General features: G+C 40.2%; 1 protein-coding gene across 4 annotated transcripts in view; it reads left to right on the top strand.

Annotated features, from left to right (window-relative positions):
• Nucleotides 1–367: 367 nt before the first annotated feature.
• PRKAR2B (protein kinase cAMP-dependent type II regulatory subunit beta) overlaps nt 368–23830 on the top strand; it is a 110544-nt gene continuing 87081 nt past the window's right edge. The window contains exon 1 of one of the 4 annotated variants that reach the window (XM_073809577.1): nt 368–887. In XM_073809577.1, coding sequence (XP_073665678.1) covers nt 587–887 — 301 coding nt within the window. In that variant the 5' untranslated portion in view covers nt 368–586. The remainder of the gene's footprint in view (nt 888–23830) is intronic. The other 3 variants (XM_033862894.2, XM_073809576.1, XM_019940604.3) reach the window with 3 other exon arrangements.

Genomic DNA, 23830 nt, shown 5'->3' with positions numbered 1-23830 from the left:
ACGCGTGGGAATTCTGCCGAGTGGCCCGCCCGCTCCGGGGCGTGCGGACAGGTGGACGGCCAGGCGCGCCTGGGCCGGGGGATGACCCGGGGGATGGCCCCCGCCCCCGCCCCCGCCCCGACCGCGCCCCTAGCAGCGCGCCCAGCCAGCCAGCCGGCGCCCGCCTGCGTTTTCAGTCCCTCAGCTGTCCAGGCACCCGGCGCCCGCAGGCGGAGGTTGCCATGGTTTCCTGGGGTCACGTGGGGCGCGCCGGCGCCCCCTCCCGCGCTCCGCTGCGGGGCGGGCGCGGGGGCGGGGCGGCCCAGGAAGGGGAAAGGAGCGGCCGCGGTGGGAGCGGGAGGAGCTGGAGATGCTTCCAGCTCTCCCGAGGCCGTGCTCGTTTAGCCACCGCAGCTGCACGGAGCAGCCGCGCGACGGGAGCCGCGGGCCGGGCCAGCCGGGCCTCCGGGGCCCAGTGCGCCGCGTTCGCAGCGGGTAGCGCAGCCAGCGTCGTCTCCGCTCGCTCGGCGGCCGAGGGGCCCGAGACCGGTCCGGGGAGGGGGCGAGCGAGGGCGGCGCCCCGGCGCCCGTTGGCAGGGGAGGCAGGATGAGCATCGAGATTCCGGCGGGACTGACGGAGCTGCTGCAGGGCTTCACGGTGGAGGTGCTGAGGCACCAGCCCGCGGACCTGCTGGAGTTCGCGCTGCAGCACTTCACGCGCCTGCAGGAGGAGAACGAGCGCAAAGGCGCCGCGCGCTTCGGCCATGAGGGCAGGACCTGGGGGGACGCGGGCGCCGCCGGCGGGGGCGGTACCCCCAGCAGGGGGGTCAACTTCGCCGAGGAGCCCATGCACAGCGGCTCGGAGAACGGCGAGGAGGAGGAGGCCACAGACGCAGGAGCGTTCAACGGTAAGGAACCGACCCCCGCGCGCCCCCTCCCACCCCCGCCGCTCCCCCTCGGCTCTTCGATCCCGCAGCTCGGCTCAGCCACCTCTCCCCGCCTTCCCCACCTTCCCTACCTTCCCTTCGCGCCCACCCCCTCAGCATCCATTTCTGTCTCTCCCGCTCGCCCACCTTCCTACTCCGCGCTCTCGTTGTGCCCTCCCCCTCGTCCCCTCCTCTGGAGGTGGGGAGCCCAAAGGTGAGGCTTCTCTGCCCACCCGCCCCCTCTCGTCCTGGGCTCGGAGGCAGAGGCCGGCCAGTTTGGGGTGGGCATCTGAGAAACAACTTTCACTGGGGTTGGAGAAATTTCCCTTGACGGATGTCACTGTGCATAAATGAAGCTGGCCCACTTGGCGTCCTCTTTCAGCCGTTATATTTATTAATGGAGTGTCCAAAGCGAAAAGGCGAGCGGTGTTCAATCGGATTGGCTTTACTGTTGTTAGGACGGCAGATTCACTAAAAGGAGCATGAAATTGGACCCACGGGGCAGAACAAAATTTATGGTGATAGCTTTGGCATTCTTGGAAACAGTCATCTATTATTTTCCAATTTAGCAATACCGCGTTGTACTATTTTGGGACACACAACAAAGGATCCCGTTTAGCCTGCAGTCCGTGGGGTGTTTGGAATGAGGAAACGAGCTAATGGTTTGCTTTTTATTTGAAACAAATATTGAATGATTTGGTGCCTTAAAAAAAAAAAAGTGTGTGAAAAACACTGTAGGAAGTTCTGAAAGCTTGTCGGTTGTCTTTAGAATGAAAAGCCAGTGAGTAATTGTAAGGACTGTGCCAGATACTGAAGCTAGTAAGAATGAATGGGAAAGAAAAAGGGATTTTCTCAAATAATTGCTCCTGGCAGGTCCTACCTCTTCTGCTTATAACCCTCTTTCTCTGACACACGCAGACACACTTACACATTAACAGCCTTCTGTATTTACACAACGTGCCTAAATCCCATCTTTGTGGCATCCCAAGCTAAAATACCCGGGTGTGCAAATGTGCAAGTGCTTTTTCTTTGTGGTGTAAGGCAACCATGCAGTCAGCATCGCACCGGCTTTTATTTATTTACACTTCTTGTGGTTTGTGTGTCCGCAGTGCATTTCATATAATGAAACCATTTTAAAGTGTCATTTCCTTATATATGTTCCTAGGAAGCTGTTTCTTTTCTTTGCAAAATTGTTGAAAAGTGTTATAAAATTAAGGTATTTTTAGTTTGTCTAAAGCAATCATAAAAAGCACTGGAAATTAGTGCTCTCTGAAGATAAACGGAAGATTGTTACTTTAAAATTTTTAATTTTGGACTTTTTAGTGTTTTCAGGGGTAGGATAATCATAGTCTTCATTGTTCATTTTGCAGAAGAATTTAATCGAATACTTTTCTTATTAGAAATGAGAAAAGGATAAAAGAGTACATATTTTAAACAGATGGGCAGGAGAAGCCAATGATGAATGACACAGAAGGGGTAGAGACATCTAATATATACTTCTTTTATGCTCCTGAGACACACATGAACACACGAGTACATTCACATGCACACGGACACACACAAAGAAAAAAAAAAGGACTAGTTTCCCAGATTGGAGAAAAGCAAAGACTAAGGGACTTGATAAAGAACGTATATTCGTTCAGTACAATATATTGTTAGTATAAGTAAAATATTTTGTTTGTATAATGTTTTTGAAGTACTTTGCATTTATGATTCTGTTTTCTCTTTACAACAATGTAGATTATACACAGAACAGATTCGATTTTTGTTTTGCAATGAAATAAGCCGTTAAGTTCTGAGTGGTAGGGATCATTTTATATGGTTTTATGGTCTCCAAAGCACCTTTATTGTAAAAATTACTCAGTGTGAGTTTTACTAAATATTTGTTAACCAATTGCCCTATTTATTCCCCATTCCTACCCGCCAAAGACTGTTCTGACTGCAACCAATTTGATCATTTTCCAGTGCACACATATGCATATATGTATAACAGAAACTTTGGTGATGTACTTCCCTTTTCTAGGTGTAGTAAAAAATATCTGTTTAGAGTATTTTCTATCCTAATCAGTTCTCTCTTAATTTTTTTAAAGTAAATTGTGAGACCCCCAGTTTAAAGAGAATTTTAGACTACCAGGGGTTGGCAAACTGTTGGTAAAGGGCCAGAAAGTAAATATTTTAGGCTTTGTGAGCAATGTATGGTCTCCATCGCATATTCCTCTTCTTTTTTTTTTTTTTTTAACTGCCCTTTAAACACGTATCCCTTCTGGAGGTTAAGGTTGTACAAAACTGGCCACAGACCAAGGCCATAGTTTGGCAACCCTCGGTCAGAGGGGAAGAAAAAGTCAAAATAATGCCATTGCGGGGCGGGGAGGGGGGGAAACAATAGGAATGAGCCTATCAGTTTAATGTCTAGGTCTAAAAAAGTGCTAGAATATAAAAAATACCAGATACTGGGTAATCCTCCTGTTATAGTAAAGAATTAGAAAAGTAAGTACTAAAGAAGAGTAAAGTACTAGAAGACAAGTCTTAATTTACTGAGACATAGCACAAGACCAAGTGGATCAATCAATCATTCTTAAACTTTGTATACATCTCAAGGATGTTTGATTCAGAAATGAACATTACCTCGTACTATTCTTGGAGAGCTTTTTTGAATAGGTTGGGGTGGACATCGGGTTTCTTTTTTTTTTTTTTTGCAGACATCCCAGCTCTTTCGGATATCTACAGTTGACTGACCACACTTTGAGGTATATTGGTCAACAGATAATGATGATTATAATATCACTTTCTCTTATTAACAGTTTAAAAATAGCTGCCATTTGTTGACATTCACTGTGCTAGGCACTATCTGAATGTTTTAATTCATTATCCCAGCTTTATAAGAAAGATGAGACAGACTGTCACTTGCCCAGTGTTTCACAGCTAGTGTGCTGCAGGGATTGGAACACCTGTGGGCCTGGCTCCATCCCTGTGCTCTTAAGTTCCAGATTTTATCTCTGGAAGGGGGTGGGGCTGGCATCACTTGAGCATCCCTTGTATGTCAAGCTCTACTTGAGGTCCTTAATGTGTTTTATCTTTAAGGCTCAGAAAAATTAACTTGTCCAAGGTCACACATAGGACTAGTAAGCAGCAGAGCCTGGTTTCTTACTCACATCTCTCTGACCCACGACCATCAGAGGTTTCTTTCTTAATGGAATTTGTATGATGGGCTGACTCACAGGTCAGGTTTTCCTGGTTATTTTTCCAGTAATGGTGATAAATTTGCTTTGATTGATTCATACCCACTCTCATGAATTCCTTAGGACAATGTATTTGTCGATGGTATTTGTGAGAGGTTGGGCAAAAAGGCAAGTTTTTGACCGTGAAGCTGGTGCCCATTGACTCACATAGAGGGATCAAGCATATGACCTTGAACTCATAGTATGGTGGTTGAATCAAGCAAGTGAACCAGGGTTTGGGACCATGGCCACCGATGGCCCTAGGCCAAAAGTCAGATGGGTGAAGGTGGTCTTGACTTCTCTCCTACCTTTCCAAAGGATTCCTTCCTCTGCTGATTGCTTTCCAATTCCCCTTGTATTCTTTTCTAATTTTATCACTTCTAATGTTTACTTTCAGTTTGCTGTCAATTCTTGTTAAAAGGGCAACCCTTAGGTGTTAGAATGGCATATGGCGATCCCCTTTCTGGGGGAAAGAAGCTATAATGGAGTCTCTGCCTCCCTCTTCCCCATCCTACAGAAAGCGAATATAACATGACATGTCTCTTCTGCAAGGGCAGTGTCCCCAGGCTTGGAATTTATTAGGAGGGTTACAGTAAGCCAAAGAGTTGGAATCAGTACCAATTTGGAGTGGAATCTGTGGTAATTAATACAGGCATCATAGTGAGATCTTGTGTTGCTCAATTATTTCTTCAGTGAAATGGCTGAAATTATAAAATGAAGTAAATAAAATTCTCAGTTGACAAGTAGTCAGTAACAAATTACATATGGATATACGAAGAGCAATCAAACTGGAAGAAAAATAAACAAGTATAAAATATGGAAGACCTATTGTTCTGTATTATGGAAGGCAAAGATCTGGAGTTCAAAGTGGGTACACAAGGCAAAAATATAGAACCATAGCTTATAAGCAAGCATGTCAAAGGTATATAAATAGAAATTTAGCATGTAAAATCTGTGACTTAATCCTCTTAACTCTGATTTACGTCAAATGTTTTTGGAGAACTTTATCTACCTTTGCATTTTTACAGTTTAAGGGGATTGTGGAGACTTTACCAGAGATCCTGAAAATTATGCAAAATATTGGGAAGTTGGAGCTTATGGTGGGAGATTAAGGGAACAAAGGTATTTATCATGAGAGGAAATGGTTGAAAGAGAGTTAAGAGTAACATTCATGTGTCTGAGAAGTTTTCTTAGAGGATTCTGAGCAAATATTCTTCATCTCTGTTATATACAGAATTAGAAGACTTAAGCTTCATTGTAACTTGAAGAATAAAAGTCAGAAATTCATCTGTCTGAAATGGCGTATGTGGTCTTCCAAAAATGAGGTGGCAAAGCAGGCGGGGTAATAGATTGACTTTTCAAGAATCTGCTGTGAAAATGTTCTTAAGCTTGTTCATACTGGGAGTGAAAAAATAGGTTGATCTGTATGTTGCATTCATGGCCTAATTGACAGCAGGAAACTGTAGAGAGTAATAATCATAGCTTTAAAAGAGTGTTGCTTTGGCCGATTTTTTAGGCCCACTTCTATGGGCCCTTATTTAAGAACTTGCTCTCTCGATGGCTATTAGAGACTGTTGTGGGACAAGGCAGCCAATCCTTAGCTCTTGCCTCCTACTTCATGTAGCTGTCAACATATGACTAAAGAAAGACATTTATTCTAGTGGTGGTACTTATGCAATGGACTGAAAGTTAAAATATCTTTTTAATATATTATGAAACTCTTAAATCCATTTAATCGGTTTGAAAAACGTGCATGGAAGTCAGTTTTGGGGGGTTAACTTTAAATTCAGACAACATCTATTTTCTTTTATGTATGAGGCACTGTGTGAGGCATGTTGACATGTTATCATAGTAACAGTGCCTGCCTCGTGAAGTTGTTAGCGAGGATAAATGGAGTAATATTGGCAAGGTCCTTACTGATAGCGCACCCAGCAAGCGCTGATTACCTGTTAAACAAATGATCTCATTTATAAGAAGTATTCCAGAAACGTGTTCTTTCTGAGTTGCAATTTCATTGTGCTTGGTGGAGATGAATCTAACGTTTGCACTTTATAGAAAGATGAAGTAGGAAATGAGCTTACTGGGCAGTTCCTCTTAGGATTTAATGTGAAGTTATGTTGCATAGTAATAAAACCAACATCCTTTCAGCTGATAATTTGTAGCTAAGCACACCAGGATTTTGTAATTAATGAGACTTTGTGGTCTTTGGCTATTACAAATTTATATAGTAGTTTTAAATCCTCCTGAAGTGGATTACATCCTTCGTGACAATGGCTAAAATGTTGAAGCCATTATTTTATCTATGAGCTTAAAACAGTAACGTTAGAGAAGATTTTAAAAATATTTTGAGTTGTAGATGGTAATTGTGATTTTTCAAAGAAGAACAGTTAAGAACATTATTCATTTTAATAGTAGTATTAAATGGATTGCTTTAGGAATTGAAATTGGGAAATCAAAGGATTTTGAAAGAGTGTCGTTTCTCAAACTCTTATCCATCTATTACTTTAAACTTTGGGAAGAGGGAGGGAGGGGAGGGATGGAGGGATGGGAAGAGAGAGAAGGCGGAAGAGAGGAGTAAAATTAGTTGGAACTTGTGAAGGGTTCTTTGAGTAACTTACACCTTTTCTGAAGGGATGGCAGAGAATGAAAATACCTGAACAAAAATTGAAGCACTGGATACTTTCATATCTTAAAAATCAAACTCTTTAGCTATTATTTAATGTAAGAGCATTATAAGCTTTCCATTTGAAGACATGTAAGTAAGCTTTCCATTTGAGGTCACACGTAAAGTGATGTACTGTATCTGGGTGGGACAGAGTAAATATTTAATGGTTATTTATTGTTGCGAATCTCACTCCATGGATTCCAGTATATTTCCAGCTGTCAAGGTTTTGTTCATAGCTGTGTCAAAAAACAAATGTGTTTCTTTTTCAGCTGTACTAACAAGAGACCTTTGAAATTGTCAAGGAGGAGTTTATTTGTGATCCATTAAAAAAGCCACTTAATGAGAGTAGTAGCAATAGGGAAGGCCTGCGGTGGAGGTTGGGGTTGATGGGGGCGAGGGTTCAGAGAATGTGATTGAATGACTGAGCTTGGGGTCTGCCTTAGCAGTATCAAGAGTCACAGAGTAAAGGGGCCAGAGACCTGGGTTAGCCCATGAGGAGGAGGAATGTGTATAAGTTGGGAAGTGGGATGCTGGGCTCATTCACTCACTGCAGACATATTTATAGAGAGCCAACTCCCTCCTTTTTTTTATTTTTAAGAAAAAAGAAATAATTATTCTCTTAAGTTTACTATCTCTAGACTTCTTAAGAAACAATCCTTTTGTCAGAGACTGTCTCATAGATAGAATATGTTGTCTATTTCGCTTAACAGATGGAGCAGCTGAAAGCCAGAGACGTTCCTTGCCCAGATTTAGTCTGCTTTGGTCTTTTTGTTCATAGAATTATCACAATTTGTGTGCTGTTTATATTAACTTACATACTATGAATCCTTTCTGTCTTCCATCAGGGTGATAGATAAGGTCTAAAAGTCTAGGCTAAAGAGAAGTACTTTTGTTCTTTTGCCTTCAGAATTACCAATTTTTTTTTCTCTTTGATTTTTTTCATTGAGGTGAAATCTAGCATTAGGTTTTATTTTTGTATCAAGTGCTTAAGAAGAGACAATGGAAAAGAAAAAAGAGTGCAGTGACTTTTCTGAGGTGGATGATTCTGATGATTCTGCAGTGACTTTTCTGAGGTGGATTATTGTCATCGTGTTCTTGGTCCTGTTCTTATTGTCCTTCCGCCTTATCCTTGCCGTTTAGTTGTGGTTGGGTTGGTCCCAAAACCCCATGTAAAAACCTCACTGTGATACTGATCATTATCTTTATTTTATGGGAGTTTTTGTGTTTCGGAAATTCAAAATGACTCAGACTGTTCCATTATGTAATTATTTTGTGGAAAGAATTTGAGCTAAAATTTTCAGGTCATGGCTTACATGAAAACAAAACAATCTAAAAAAATCAGAAATATAAACACAGTTGGTGTAACATTTATAAATGTTTCAGCAATAGGCTCTGCCATGTGTAGCTTAATATGTTTGGAAACTAAAAAAAAAAACCATCATTCCAGTTGCTACTGTTTAAAAAATGTTTCTGTGTTTTACAAAAAGACAAAAGGTCAAAATATAAACACATGTTCTACATAAAAGTGAAGCCAAGAAGATACACTGAATGCAGTGATTCCGGTATCCGTTTGGCTGGGGACTGACACTGTTTAATTTACATTAGCTGTTCTAAGACAAAACAGTTCATGCGAGTGATATTGAGGGGAATTTATTCTTTTTTTTGGATAAAAAAGAAGGAAAAAGCTTCCATTCGTTTAAATACATTTTAGTTAGACTCAAAAAGCATCTTTCCAAAAGGTTCTGAATTAATACATGACTCAGCTGTTTCATTTCAGTTGCTATAGAAAGCTAATGTTTGTTAAATGATATTCTTTTTATTTAATCATTGTTAACTTTTTTGGCTGCTTAAGTGCCAGACGCTGAATAAGGCTATTTATACATATCATTCAGCTCTCCCCAAAGTAAGTGGTAGAGTCAGGATTTGAACCTGACAGTCTGAGTTCAGAGCCCATCTCCTTAACCATGGTACACAGACTTCATTTTTAGTAACTCTTACAGCAGTAACATGGTTGAAAAGAACCACATATCAAAAAACAAGCTTCCAACTTTTCCCTCTAAAAATTTACAGCCTAGCTCAGCATTGATCTTTCCCTTTTACAATTTGTTTTTTCCGTCTGTTCTACACAAATTAGCACTTGGCATACTTTTTTTTTTTTTAAAGAGAACCTTTATTTTATTTTATTTTGGCCGCGCCATGCAGCTTGCGGGATCTTAGTTCCCTGAGCCGGGATCAAACCCAGGCCCTCGGCGGTGGAAGTGCGGAGTCCTAACCACTGGACCGCAGGGGAAGTCCCAGCACTTCATATACTTTAGAAACTCAATAAAACGCTTATTTTAAAAATGAACACCTCATATACTGAGCTGTTTAATTCTCAAAACCTTTTTGATTATGTACAGTCATTAGCAAAATATATTTGAGTAGACATATCCCATGTATGTTTTTATAAATTTTGTGCATGTACCAGTATATTAGCTTACTATGTATATGAGAAAGCATCCCACAGTATAAATTTTGAAAGGGAGAAGTAACAAGTAATTGTAAGCAAGTTCTAATTTTTACTACACCCTAAATGATTGCCTTATACTCTGCCTTGGGGTGCATGACCCCATTTTGGAGACCACAATCCTAACAGTAGAACTTAACCCATACTCTATTAATATGTAAGCTACCTGTAGTAAACTTTGGCTTCCTCTTTTAAGCTCCTGGATTATAAAGGACCTGCAGGTAGGCAGGGTCCTAATGTGTGTGTGTGTCTTTTTTAATAGACATTCATTAGGTAATTGTTTGACTTAGCCAAACTTTGGCAGAATAAAGAGGAAAATTCTATCTTATGAAAAGGAAATAAAATCATGTTACCTGACAGGTAAGATCTAGGCTTTTTCTTTTAAATCTGTATTCCTGTCTGTACCTTGAACTTCAGACTCGATTATAGAGTACTCATGTCCTTGGTGCACATATTGGGGATGTGACAAACAGAATCATACCATGTTACAGGTGTTTAGTTAAGCTTAGTCATGGAAGTGCCAATCAGAATTAGAAGAAAATCTAAAGTTTAAAATAGTTTAAAAGATTAGGACCAGGCAACATCCTAAGGAAAAACATAAAATAAAATAGTTTAAAAGAAATGCAGTTACATAGGGTATCTGAGGAAGGCCATCTCTGGAGATGACAGTTCGTTAGGAGGTAGCCTTTTCACTATCTCCCTTTTCGTAACTTTTGAAAAAAGCTTGTCATATACTTGTATTACCTAGTAAATACATTTTAAGTGAAAAAAGACATGAAAGAAAGGCGATTCTTTTATAAACGTCTGGTGGGTAGTAGATAAAACACTATAGAGGCACACAGTATGGTTCGAAATTGATGTAGCCAAATATTCTTGCCTAAGTTATTCTCTTGGTCCTGGGTACCCAGTCCTCTTTCCTTAACTTTCTGCCAAAATCCCAGTTTTTCTCCAAAGGTTAGCTTACAGTTCACCCTACCAGAAAATCCTTACGAGATTCTCTGGTTGACATGAGTGGTGTCAAAATGGCAGGATGAACGTGCCCTACTTCAGAGTAAGCTTGGCGGATGTCACATGTTCCTGGCACAGGCAGGCAAGGAAACACAGGAATGAGCTCCCTCCCTCCAAGACCTTCCTGCACGCATCTCACTTGGCCCACAGAAGGTGCTCAAATACACTTTAAATTACCCTCAAGTTGAATACTGAATGTCTCATAATAGTAAATATCTATAAGTGTATATTTCTAAAGTGATTGAAACCTTCTTGGGCGCATAAATATTAAAAATAGCCTCCTGATAATCCTTTATATTGTTGCATTTTAAAATGTTTTCATGAAATATAAAAGCCTTAGCCTGTGTTCAGTTTCGTAGGTTTAGACTTCATTATATTAAAAAAAAAAAAAGGTGGCATATTATATTTTGGCCTGATATTTGATCACTCTGCCACAAGCAAAGAACACAAGTGCACAGGCTCGCCTTGCGGGTGAGGATTGCACATTCCCATCGAGGAGACGTTCTGACCCCCCTAAACTTCCCATGTCACTGCTTCTGCTTCTGTGAGCCCTGTGTTAAATCCCAAATGCCTCTATTGCCCTGAACCTGCTTTGTCCTGTTTTCTCTCTCCATCTTGCCTCATTCCTGCCACCTTGAAAGCAGGCTGTCTTCCTCCCTTTATTGCATGAATCCTGCTCACCACCACCCCCCGCCCCCCCGCCCCGAGGTGAGCCCTCCAGTTTTAACTGTAGCTCCAGCGCAGACCTCTCGCCTTCAGATTTAGGTTGACATATCTCCCTGCTTACCAGCCACCTCTGCTTGCATCTTCTTCAGGCACCTCCAGATAATTTTGTCCTAAACTGAATGTGTTATCATCTACCTCTATTATTATTCTTTCCTACTCATGTTACTTTATTCCCGCCACTGATTTGATAAACACAGTCAATAGAACCCCTTTCCTCTGCCTCCTACTTCTTAAACCTGGTAGTTTATGGAAAACAAACAAAACAGTTTGCTTTTATTGCTGAAAATGTTTAAGTAGTGCTGAAAAATCAGCAACACTGGAAACTTTTTACAAATATGACTTCACTTTGGCGTAGGCTCTAGGTTTGAATCCTGACTCTGCCATTTATAACTTTTGGAACCTTAAACAAGTTACTTTACCATCTGTGCCTCAGTTTCCCCATCTGTGAAATGGGAATGATGGTAGGACTTACCTCAGAGGGTTCTGGTAAGAATAAATGAATTGACAGTGTGTGGCATATACTAAGCCTTATATATGGGTTTGTTAAAAAAAGAAGAGAGGAAGGAAGAAAGAGAGGAAGGCAGGTTTTAGAAGTTAGAACCTGATGGTTTTTAAAAATGAAGTTTGATTTGAAATGTAAGAAACTAGAGATTGTTTTCAAGGCAGTGTGATAATAGTCCTTAAAGAAAATGTTATTAATGAAAAATATAAAAGTAAAGTCTTCAGATCTTTCAGCTAAGTGTTTCAAACGTTTAAAAAAAACCCTGCTCTTTTAAGTCTCAAGTCCTCCTTTAATTCCTTTGAAATGCAAGGAAAATAGTCTGACTTAAAAAAAATAAGGTTAAAAAAAAGCAACGGGATAAAGCTTTGCTTTGTTTGCACACCATCTTCTCCCTTGAGAACCAGCGTTTAACTGGTAGAATAAATAAATTTGTGTGTGCAGGATCTCCAAGTTTATGGTTTTATTCAAGTTTTAATAAGTTATTTTAAAACAAACTTGGGAAAGAGTAAGTAGGGATATTGAAAATAGTTACTTAATTTAAATGAGGCAGATGCTTATAGTAAAAAACATGAATATGTGCCTGAAATATAAATTAATTGGAAAAAATTGGTTGTATTAACTTGACAGCTTGTTGCCATTTCCTCATATCATAATATTTATGAAAGTAAGCTCATGGTGGGAGAAACTTTTTTTTTTTTTTTTGGCGGTATGTGGGCCCCTCACTGTTGTGGCCTCTCCTGTTGCGGAGCACAGGCTCCGGACGCGCAGGCTCAGCAGTCATGGCTCACGGGCCCAGCCGCTCCGCGGCATGTGGGATCTTCCCGGACCGGGGCACGAACCCGTGTCCCCTGCATCAGCAGGCGGACTCTCAACCACTACGCCACCAGGGAAGCCCGGGAGAAACTTTTATACCTAAGTTTTACATTAGAATGTGGTTTTATTCTGAAAACCCATCATTCTGTACTTGCTCCACTACAAATTGCTATCTTAATAGATTTCAAAAAAAAAAAAAGACAGTTCTTTTGGATATCTTTGCTTTTACACAGAGTTATTCACAGGTCTTTGATTTTTTTTTAAGGTGTTATTGATTTTTTTTTTTTTAAACCCCACATTTGTTTATTTATTTATTTTTGGCTGTGTTGGGTCTTTGTTTCTGTGCGAGGGCTTTCTCTAGTTGTGGCAAGTGGGGGCCACTCTTCATCGTGGTCCATGGGCCTCTCACTATCACGGCCTCTCTTGTTGCGGAGCACAGGCTCCAGACGCACAGGCTCAGTAGTTGTGGCGCACAGGCTTAGCTGCTCCGCGGCATGTGGGATCTTCCCAGACCAGGGCTCAAATCCGTGTCCCCTGCATTAGCAGGCAGATTCTCAACCACTGTGCCACCAAGGGAAGCCCTGTCATTGATTTTTTAACGTTTGTTGTTTTTTTTTTTTAATTTTATTTTTGGCTGCATTGGGTCTTTTTGTTGCTGTGCATGGGCTTTCTCTAGTTGCAGCACGCTGGTTTCTCATTGTGGTGGCTTCTTGTTGTGGACCATGGGCTCTAGGTGTGTGGGCTTCCGTAGTTGTGGCTCATGGGCTGTAGAGCGCAGGCTCAGTAGTTGTGACGCACGGGCGTAGTTGCTCTGTGGCGTGTGGGATCTTCCCGGACCAGGGCTCGACCACGTGTCCCCTGCATTGGCAGGCAGACTCTTAACCACTGTGCCACCAGGGAAGTCCTTGATATCTTATTTTACTGTCATTAGCAACAGTTTACCAACTAAGCAATATTATGATCTTTGATTCCTCATAATACCTTAAAATAATTTCCTTATAATTTCTTAAAAAGAATTCAGAAGGTATTTTAGTGTTCAGATTTTAAGAAAAATGCATTTGCAGAAAGGATATTTAGTGAAATATATTTTAGGAGCACATTTAGCATTAAAAGTGCACAAGACTTCAGTTATGCAAGATGAATGAGTTCTGGGATCTAATGTATATAGCGTGGTGACAGTTACCAATACTGTATTGTATACTTGAAATTTGCTGAGAGGATAGATCTTAAGTTAAATCTTAACACACACACACACACACACAGAGTGGTGACTGTAGAGGTGATGGTTAAATTATTTAGCTTGATTGGGATGATCTTTTCACAGTGTATACATATATCAAAACATCAAGTTGCACACCTTAAATATACGTAATTTTTATATGTCAAAGGTAATAAAGTAAAAAAAAAAAAAGCAGTGTGAATTAATCTGGTTGGGCTGATAGCATTGAGTATACTGAGAGATTTTTATCTCCGAAACCAAGCAGAGCAGAAGTTTTCTCTCTTTCCCTCTCTCCCTCTTCTTCCCTCTCCCTCCCTCCCTCCCTCTTCTCTTTTTTAAAAATTATGAAATATTTCCAATATACAGAAATGAACAGACACTAAATAAGGAACACTCACATGAGCCATCCCCTGTCTCTAACAGATTTTAACGCTTCAGTTTTTTTACTTTGAAGAAAATATCACATGTACAGTAGGAGTCTCCTTGGATACCCCTCTCTTATCCCGTTCTCTTAACTTCCTTCTCCATAGATACCCAGCACTATGATGAATTTGGTGTTTATATTTCCTATGTATGTTTCATTTATGTAAGTTATCATCCTTCAGCTTGTTTTTTTTTTTTTTTTTCTTTTGCGGTACGCGGGCCTCTCACTGTTGTGGCCTCTCCCCGTTGCGGAGCACAGGCTCCGGACGCGCAGGCTCAGCGGCCATGGCTCACGGGCCCAGCCGCTCCGCGGCATGTGGGATCTTCCTGGACCGGGGCACGAACCTGCGTTCCCTGCATCGGGAGGCAGACTCTCAACCACTGCGCTACCAGGGAAGCCCTAAGCAAATAATTTTTAAGAGTGTAAAGAGGTTTTGAGACCACAAAGTTTGAGGACTGCAGTTCTAGGGTATATACCTAAGCGTAGAAAGGCTGGTTGTAGGGAATGCCCAGCTTTCACTGCACGTCATATTGCCATATTTGCAAAGCTGTTATACTAGTTTATACTCTCAGCAGTGGTATAAGAGTTCTTGGTTCTCCACATTCAAGCGACCATTTGATATTGTCAGATCTTAACCATCTTTGCCAATGAGACAGATGTTAAATTGGAATCTCATTGTAAATTGAATATTCTTTTCCCTGCTTACTAGTGATCTTGACCATCTTTTTTATCTTCATTGATCATATCTCTAGTTCATCTTCTGTGAAAAAAGTTTTTTTTCTTGTCATTTTTCCTGTCTGTGTTGTTCTTACTGATTTGTAGGAGTATCTCCTCTCCTCTCCTCTCCTCTCCTCTCTTCTCTCCTTTCCTTTCCCCTCTCTCCCTTCCATCCTGTCTCCCTGCCTCCCTCCTTCCCTTCCTTCCTTCCACATTCTGGTTACTAATCCTTTGTTGGTAACATGCATTGAAAAAAATTTTCTACCAGTTTTGTGCTTGTCTTTTCATTTTGTTTATGTAGGTTGAACAGAATTTCCTTTGTTTTCTCTTCCAGTGTTATTGAGATGTAATCGACATACAGCACTGTACAAGTTTAAGGTGTACAGCATAATGATCTGACTTAAGTACATCATGAAGTGATGACCACAATAGGTTTAGTGAACATCCATCATCTCATATAGATGTAAAAGAAAAAGAAAAATGTATTTTTTCCTTGTGATGAGAACTCTTAGGATTTACTCTCTTAACAGCTTACATATGTAGCACACAGCAGTGTTGATTATATTAATCACATTTTACATTACATTATTTATCCTGTAACTGGAAATTCATACCATTTGACCATCTTCATCCAGTTGCCCATCCCCTCAACCCTTGCCTCTGGTAACCACAAATCTGATCTCTTTTTCTATGAGTTTATTTATTTGTTTGTTGAAGTATAATGGACCTACAACACTATGTTAGTTCCTGGTGCACAACATAGTGATTCAGTATTTGTATACACTGCAGAATGATTACCATGATAAGTCTAGTTACCATCCCTTGCCATACAAAGATATTACATTTTTATTGACTATATTCCCCATGCTGTACATTTCATCCCCATGTTCTGTAACTGGAAGCTTGTACCTCTTAATTTCCCTCACCTATTTCACTCTTTTCATTCATGTTCATACCATTTAACTCAAGAACAGAATTTCCTGATTTTATTGTAGCCTAACATTAATCCCTTCCTTTATACTTATACTTTTTTGTGCCTTAAGGAATCTATCTCTACCTCGAATTAAAAAGATAAGCTCTTCATTTTCTTGTAAAAATGAAAAAGTCTTGAGTTTCACACTTAAGGTTTTAATCCATCTATAATTTATTTTTGTGCCTGGTATGAGATGAGAATCTCATTTCATTTTTTAAAAATATGCATCATTTATTGACTTTTTTCCCCCACTGATTTTTAAACATCAATTTTCCATTTTTATGTGAAGGTAGTTACAGTCTATTCTGTTCTGTTGGTTTGTCCATTCTTTCATTACTCTCTCTTTCTCCTAATATGACTTTATATGGTCCTGATATGTGGTAAGTAAGTACATCCACCTTATTTTTCTTCAGAATTGTTTAACTGTTCATGGGCTTTTATTATTCCACAGAACTTTTAGGACGAGCTTCTTCAGTGATGTGAAAAACTTTATTAGGTGTTTGTTGGAATTTATAAACAACTTTGGAGACATAAATATTCCATATACATTGCATATCTCCATTTATCTGGTCTTCCTTTCATTTCTTCAGTGTTTTATCATTTTCTCCGTAAAGGATTTTCTTGTCTTTTCTTAGTTTAATTTCTAAGTAACATATTGTTTTTGTTGTTATTATAACTGGGAGATTTTTCTGTTATTCTAATTAGTTGTTACTGAAAATATATAAAAAGAACTGTTAAAACTCAATAACAAAAAGCCCATCAATCTGAGCAAAATCCAACTGAGCAAAAGGCCTAAACAGTTTAATAAAGAAGACATAAACGAACATGGCCACGTGGGAAGACGTGGAGTTAGTGTCTCCCCACAGCTAGGGCGCCTGCCAGCCCATGGTGGGGGACTCTGATGCCCAAGGAGACGGGAAGAACCCCAGAGTGAACCGGTAGGATGTAGGGGGACTGGGGAGAAAGGAAAAGTGGAGGCCAGACAGGATCGGCGCCCCTGCGGCTGGGGAGATGAGGAGAGGCAGGTGGGGGGGACTCTCCAGGAAGAGCGGGAGAGGAGTGGAGGGCATTTGCCTGGCCCACTGGGGCCGGGGAGCCTGCTGAGCTCCCAGGCATATCCCCTGCCCTCCAAGTCCCCTCCAGGCTGCGTGGGTCCTTGGGGGCACAGGAGGGAGGCAGGGGAGAGCAGGAGAGGCAGGTGGGAGGGGCCCTCCCTGACTGGAGGAGCAGGAGAGGAGAGGAGGGCATTTGCCCCGCCCACTCGAGCCCAGGAAGCCTGCTGGACTCCCAGGTGAGGTCCGCTGCCCTCTGAGACCAGGGGTGGGGGACACGCCTGGGCCCCTTCTTGAGCCTAAGCCCCGCCCCCCACAGCCCCCAGAGCCTTTTCGAGCCTTCTGGGTCCTGAGCATTGGCCCCGCCCACCACCCAAACCTCGCCCCTGCTTAGGCCCCGCCCTCCACAGCCAAGGCCTTCCCCACCCACCTTTTTAAAAATTTTCCCTCCTCCTCTTTTTTACTATTGTGGTACTGATGTACCTTCCAGTTGTTTATTCATCTATATTTTTATTTTTATATTCTTCCTAACATATCTGTTAGTTTCCTAGTCTAATTTTATTTTTTCTTTGTTATTGTTGTGTGTTTTTTTGTTTGTTGTTTTTCGTTTGTTGTTTTTGCTGCCCCAGGTGGCTTGCAGGATCTTGGTTCACGAGCCCAGGGTCAGGCCGAAGCTCCTGTGGTGGGAGCTCCGAGTCTGAACCACTGGACTAACAGAGAACCTCAGACCCCAGGGAATATTCATCTGAGTGAGGTCTCATGGAGTTCCTCATCTCAGCACCAAGACCCAGCTCTACCCAATAGCCTACAAACCCTAGTGTTAGAAGCCTCAGGCCAAACAACCAGTAGGACAAGAACACAATCCCACTCATAAAAAAAAAAAAAAAAAAAAGACACAGCAAAAAAATATATCACAGATGAAGAAGCAAGGTAAAAACCTACAAGACCAAATAAATGAAGAGGAAATAGGCAATCTACCTGAAAAAGAATTCAGAGTAATGATAGTAAAGATGATCCATAATTGCGGAAATAGAATGGAGGCATGGATTGAGAAAATACAAAAAATGTTTAACAAAGATCTAGAAGAACAAACAGAGATGAACAACACTAGGAAAAATCAATAACAGAATAACTGAGGCAGAAGAACGATTAAGTGGGCTAGAAAACAAAATGGTGGAAATAACTGCTGAGAAGCAGAGAAAAGAATGAAAAGAATTGAAGACAATCTCAGAGACCTCTGGGACAACACTAAACACACCAACATTCGAATTCTAGGGGTCCCAGAAGAAAAAGAGAAAAAGAAAGGGTCTGAGAAAATATTTGAAGAGATTATAGTCGAAAACTTCCCCAACATGGGAAAGGAAATAGTCAACCAAGTCCAGGAAGCACAGAGAGTCCCATACAGGATAAACCCTAGGAAAAACACACCAAGACACATATTAATCAAACTAACAAAAATTAAATTCAAACAAAACATATTAAAAGCAGCAAGGGAGAAACAAAAAATAACATACAAAGGAATCCCCGTAAGGTTATCAGCTGATTTTTCAGCGGAAACTCTGCAGGCCAGAAGGGAGTGGCAGGATATACTTAAAGTGATGAAAGAGGAAAACCTACAACCAAGATTACTCTACCCAGCAAGGATCTCATTCAGATTCGACGGAGAAGTCAAAAGCTTTTCAGACAAGCAAAAGCTAAGAGAATTCAGCACCACCAAACCAGCTTTACAACAAATGCTAAAGAAACTTATCTAAGCAGGAAACACAAGAGAAGAAAAAGACCCACAAAAAACCCCCCGAAATTAAGAAAATGGTAATAGGAACATACATATCAATAATAACATTGAATGTAAATGGATTAAATGTCCCAACCAAAAGATACAGACTGGCTGAATGGATACAGAAACAAGACCCATATATATGCTGTCTACAAGAGACCCACTTCAGACCTAGGGACACATACAGACTGAAAGTGAAGTGATGGAAAAAGATATTACATGCAAACAGAAATCAAAAGAAAGCTGGAGTAGCAATACTTGTATCAGGTAAAATAGATTTTAAAATAAAGACTGTTACAAGAGATAAGGAGGGACACTACATAATGATCAAAGGATCAATCCAAGAAGAAGGTGTAACAATTATAAATGTTTATGCACCCAACATAGGGGCACCTGAATACATAAGGCAAATGCTAACAACCATGAAAGGAGAAATGGACAGTAACACAATAATAGTAGGGGATTTTAACACCCCACTTACACCAATGGACAGATCATCCAAACAGAAAATAAATAGAGACACACAAGCTTTAAATGACACAATAGACCAGATAGATCTAATTGATGTTTATAGAACATTCCAACCAAAAGTGCCAGAATACACTTTCTTCTCAAGTGCACATGGAACATTCTCCAGGATAGATCACATCTTGGGTCACTGATAATCAAGCCTTGGAAAATTTAAGAAAATGAAATCGTATCAAGCATCTTTTCTGACCACAGTGCTATGAGATTGGAACTCAATTACAGGGAAAAAACTGTAAAAAACACAAATACATGGAGGCTAAACAGTGCAAAACACAAATACATGGAGGCTAAATAACCAAGAGATCACTGAAGAAATCAAAGAAGAAATTAAAAAATACATAGAAACAAATGACAATGAAAACACGATGACCCAAAACCTATGGGACGCGGCAAAATCAGTTCTAAGAGGGAAGTTTATAGCAATTCAGTCTCACCTCAAGAAACAAAAATCTCAAATAAACAATCTAACCCTACACTTAAAACAACTAGGGAAAGAAGAAATGTACAAATTCTTGGAAAGGTACAACTTTCCAAGACTGAACCAGGAAGAATTAGAAAATATAAACAGACGTATCACAAGTAATGAAATTGAAACTGTAATTAAAAATCTTCCAACAAACAAAAGTCCAGGACCAGATGGCTTCACAGGCAAATTCTATCAAACATTTAGAGAGGAGCTAACACCTATCCTTCTCAAACTCTCCCAAAGAATTGCAGAGGGAGAAACACTCCCAAATTCTTTCTATGAAGCCACTATCACCCTGATAACAAAACCAGAAAAAGATATCACAAAAAAAGAAAATTATAGACCAATATCACTGATGAACATAGATGCAAAAATCCTGAACACAATACTAGCAAACAGAATGCAACAGCACATTAAAAATATCATACACTATGATCAAGTGGGATTTATCCCAGGGATGCAAGAATTCTTCAATATATGCAAATCAATCAGTGTGATACACCACATTAAGAAATTAAGGAATAAAAACTATATGATCATCTCAATAGATTCAGCAAAAGCTTTTGACAAAATTCAACATCCATTTATGATAAAAACTCTCCAGAAAATGGGCATAGAGGGCACCTACCTCAACATTATAGAGGCCATATATGACAAACCCACAGCAAGCATCATACTCAATGATGAAAAACTGAAAGCATTTCCACTAAGATCAGGAACAAGACAAGGATGTCCACTCTCGCCACTCTTATTCAGCATAGTTTTGGAAGTCCTATCCACAGCAATCAGAGAAGAAAAAGAAAGAAAAGGAATACAGATTGGAAAAGAATAAGTAAAACTGTCACTGTTTGCTGATGACATGATACTATATGTAGAAGATTCTAAAGATGACACCAGAAAACTACTGGAACTAATCAATGAATTTGGTAAGATTGTGGGATACAAAATTAATGCACAGAAATCTCTGGCATTCCTATACACCAACAGTGAAAAATCAGAAAGAGAAATTAAGGAAACACTCCCATTTACCACTGCATCAAAAAGAATAAAATACCTAGGAATAAACCTGCCTAAGGAGGCAAAAGACTTGTGCTCAGAACACTATAAAACACTGATGAAAGAAGTCAAAGATGACATAAACAGTTGGAGAAATATACCATGTTCTTGGATTGGAATAATCAATATTGTGAAAATGACTGTACTACCCAATGCAATCTACAGATTCACTACAATTCCTATCAAACTACCAATGGCATTCTTCACAGAATTAGAACAAAAAATTTTCCAATTCGTATGGAAACACAGAAGACCCCAGATAGCCAAAGCAATCTTGAGAAAGAAAAATGGAACTGGAGGAATCAGGCTCCCTGCCTTCACACTATACTACAAAGCTACAGTAATCAAGACAGTATGGTACTGGCACAAAAACAGAAATATAGATCAATGGAACAAGATAGAAAGCCCAGAGATAAACCCACGCACCTATGGTCAACTAATCTATCACAAAGTAGGCAAGGATATACAATGGAGAAAAGACAGTCTCTTCACTAAGTGGTGCTGGGAAAACTGGACAGCTACGTGTAAAAGAATGAAATTAGAACACTCCCTAACACCATACACAAAAATAAACTCAAAATGGATTAATGACCTAAATGTAAGACTGGACACTATAAAACTCTTAGAGGAAATCATAGGAAGAATACTGTTTGACATAAATCACAGCAAGATCTTTTTTGATCCACCTCCTATAGTAATGGCAATAAAAACCAAAAATAAATGGGACCTAATGAAACTTAAAAGCTTTTGCACAGCAAAGGAAACTATAAACAGGACGAAAAGACAATCCTCAGAATGGCAGAAAGTATTTGCAAATGAAACAACAGGCAAAGGATTAATCTCCAAAATATACAAACAGGTCATGGAGCTCAATATCAAAAAAGCAAACACTCCAGTTAAAAAATGGGCAGAAGACCTACATAGGCATTTCACTAAGGAAGACATACAGATGGCCAAGAGACACATGAAAAGCTGCTCAACATCACTAATTATTAGAGAAATGCAAATCAAAACTACAGTGAGGTATCACCTCACACTTGTCAGAATGGCCATTATCAAAAAATCTAGAAACAATAAATTCTGGAAAGGGTGTGGTGAATTAGGGAATCCTCCTGCACTGTTGGTGGGAATGTAAATTGATACAGCCACTATGGAGAACAGTATGAAGGTTCCTTAAAAAACTAAAAATAGAAGTACCATATGACCCAGCAATCCCACTACTGGGCATATACCCTGAGTAAACCATGATTCAAAAAGAGGCATGTACCACAATGTTCATTGCAGCTCTATTTACGATAACCAGGACATGGAACCAACCTAAATGTCCATCAACAGATGAATGGATAAAGAAGATGTGGCACATATACACAATGGAATATTACTCAGCCATAAAAAGAAACGAAATTGAGTTATTTGTAGTGAGGTGGATGGACCTAGAGTCTGTCATACAGAGTGAAGTAAGTCAGAAAGAGAAAAACAAATACCGTGTGCTAACGCATATATATGGAATCTAAAAAAAACAAAAAAAATGGTACTGATGAACCTAGTTGCAGGGCAGGAATAAAGAGGTAGACATAGAAAATGGACTTGAGGACATGGGCTGGGAGGGCGAAGCTGGGGTGAAGTGAGAGTAGCATCGACATATATACACTACCGAATGTAAAATAGTAGTGGGCTGGGATAGGGAGGATGGGAGGGAGGCTCAAAAGGGAGGGGATATGGGAACATGTGTATGCATATGGCTGATCTGCTTTGTTGAGCAACAGAAACCAACACAGTATTGTGAAGCAATTATACTCCAACAAAGATCTATTAAAAAAAACCCAAAAGGGCTTCCCTGGTGGCGCAGTGGTTGAGAGTCTGCCTGCAGGGGACACGGGTTCGTGCCCCAGTCCGGGAAGATCCCGCATGCCGCGGAGCGACTGGGCCCGTGAGCCATGGCCACTGAGCCTGCGCGTCCAGAGCCTGTGCTCTGCAACAGGCCACAACAGAGGCCACAACAGTGAGAGGCCCGCGTACCGCAAAAAAACAAAAACAAAAACAAAAAAACCCAAAAAACAAATGTCATTTGGAGTACTAAAGACTTGGGAAGTCCTTTAATTAATAAACCTGTTTTATTAAAAAAAAAAAAAAACTTAATGGCCAATAAGCCCATGGGAGGGTGCTCAGTATTTTTAGTTATTAAGGAGATTAACATTAAAACCACAGTGAGTTGCCACTAAACACAAGAATGGCTAAAATGACATACTTTATGTTAGCAAAGAGATAGAGCAACTGGAAGTCTTGTTTATTTCCTATGAGAGCATGAAATGGTACAAAGCGTTAGGAAATCAGCAGGTTTTTATAAGGTTAAACATTCACTCACCTATGAACCGGCATTCCCACTCTAGGCATCTGCTTAAGAAAAGCAAATGTATATGTTCACAAAACGATTTGTATAAAAATATTTATAGAAGTTTTATTCACAGTAGCCCAAACTGGAAAAAAAAAATCCACAGGAGAATGAATAAACAAATTGTAGTGCATTCACACAATGAAATACTACTCAGCAATAAAAAAGAACTATTGATCCTTTCAACAGTGAGAATAAATCTCACATTTATATGAAATTCACGGAACGGCAGAGCTAAGCTATGGTGGTAGAAATCCTAACAGTAGTTTCCTAAGGGATAGCGGGAATTGACAGTAAGGGGGCTTGTGGAACCTTTCCAGGGTGTTGGAAATGTTTTATATCTTGATTGGAGTGTTGGTCATATAGGTGTATGCATGTGTCAGAACTCAGTGAGTTGTGCATTTCATTGTATGTCAGTTTCACCTTGATTAAAAGTAAAACCGTTGGAAACATGGATGCTTTTGAAATGCTCTTTTCCACATTTTAATTGAGAAGTGTCATTGCTTTCTGCACTGATTATCTTGTGAAATTTTTCATTATTTTTGCTGGAAACTAGCATCTGGGTTACATTTTTGTAGTTTTGGGGCATAAGTGGGACTTATTTTTGCAGCTTGTACAAAAAGCCAAATGCCAGTCAGTCAAGGTCTACTGTTTTTAAGTCTATTTTACGTTTCAGCTGGTAATGTATTTTAATTTATGGGTTTCATAAATACAATATGTATATAAATTATCACTTACACTTGTCCAAATAATCTTTAAGTATTAGGGAATACCCTTATTGTACTAAGTTTTCATTAGCACTTTTCATTCAGTATTTGTTGAACCAAATACATATTATATCAAGCAGTGTTCTAGGCACTGGGGATACAGTAGTAAAACAGCC

The sequence above is a fragment of the Tursiops truncatus genome, chromosome 9 (assembly GCF_011762595.2).
Source record: "Tursiops truncatus isolate mTurTru1 chromosome 9, mTurTru1.mat.Y, whole genome shotgun sequence".
Taxonomy (NCBI): Eukaryota; Metazoa; Chordata; class Mammalia; order Artiodactyla; family Delphinidae; genus Tursiops; species Tursiops truncatus.
This window is presented reverse-complemented; position numbering and strand designations above follow the sequence as displayed.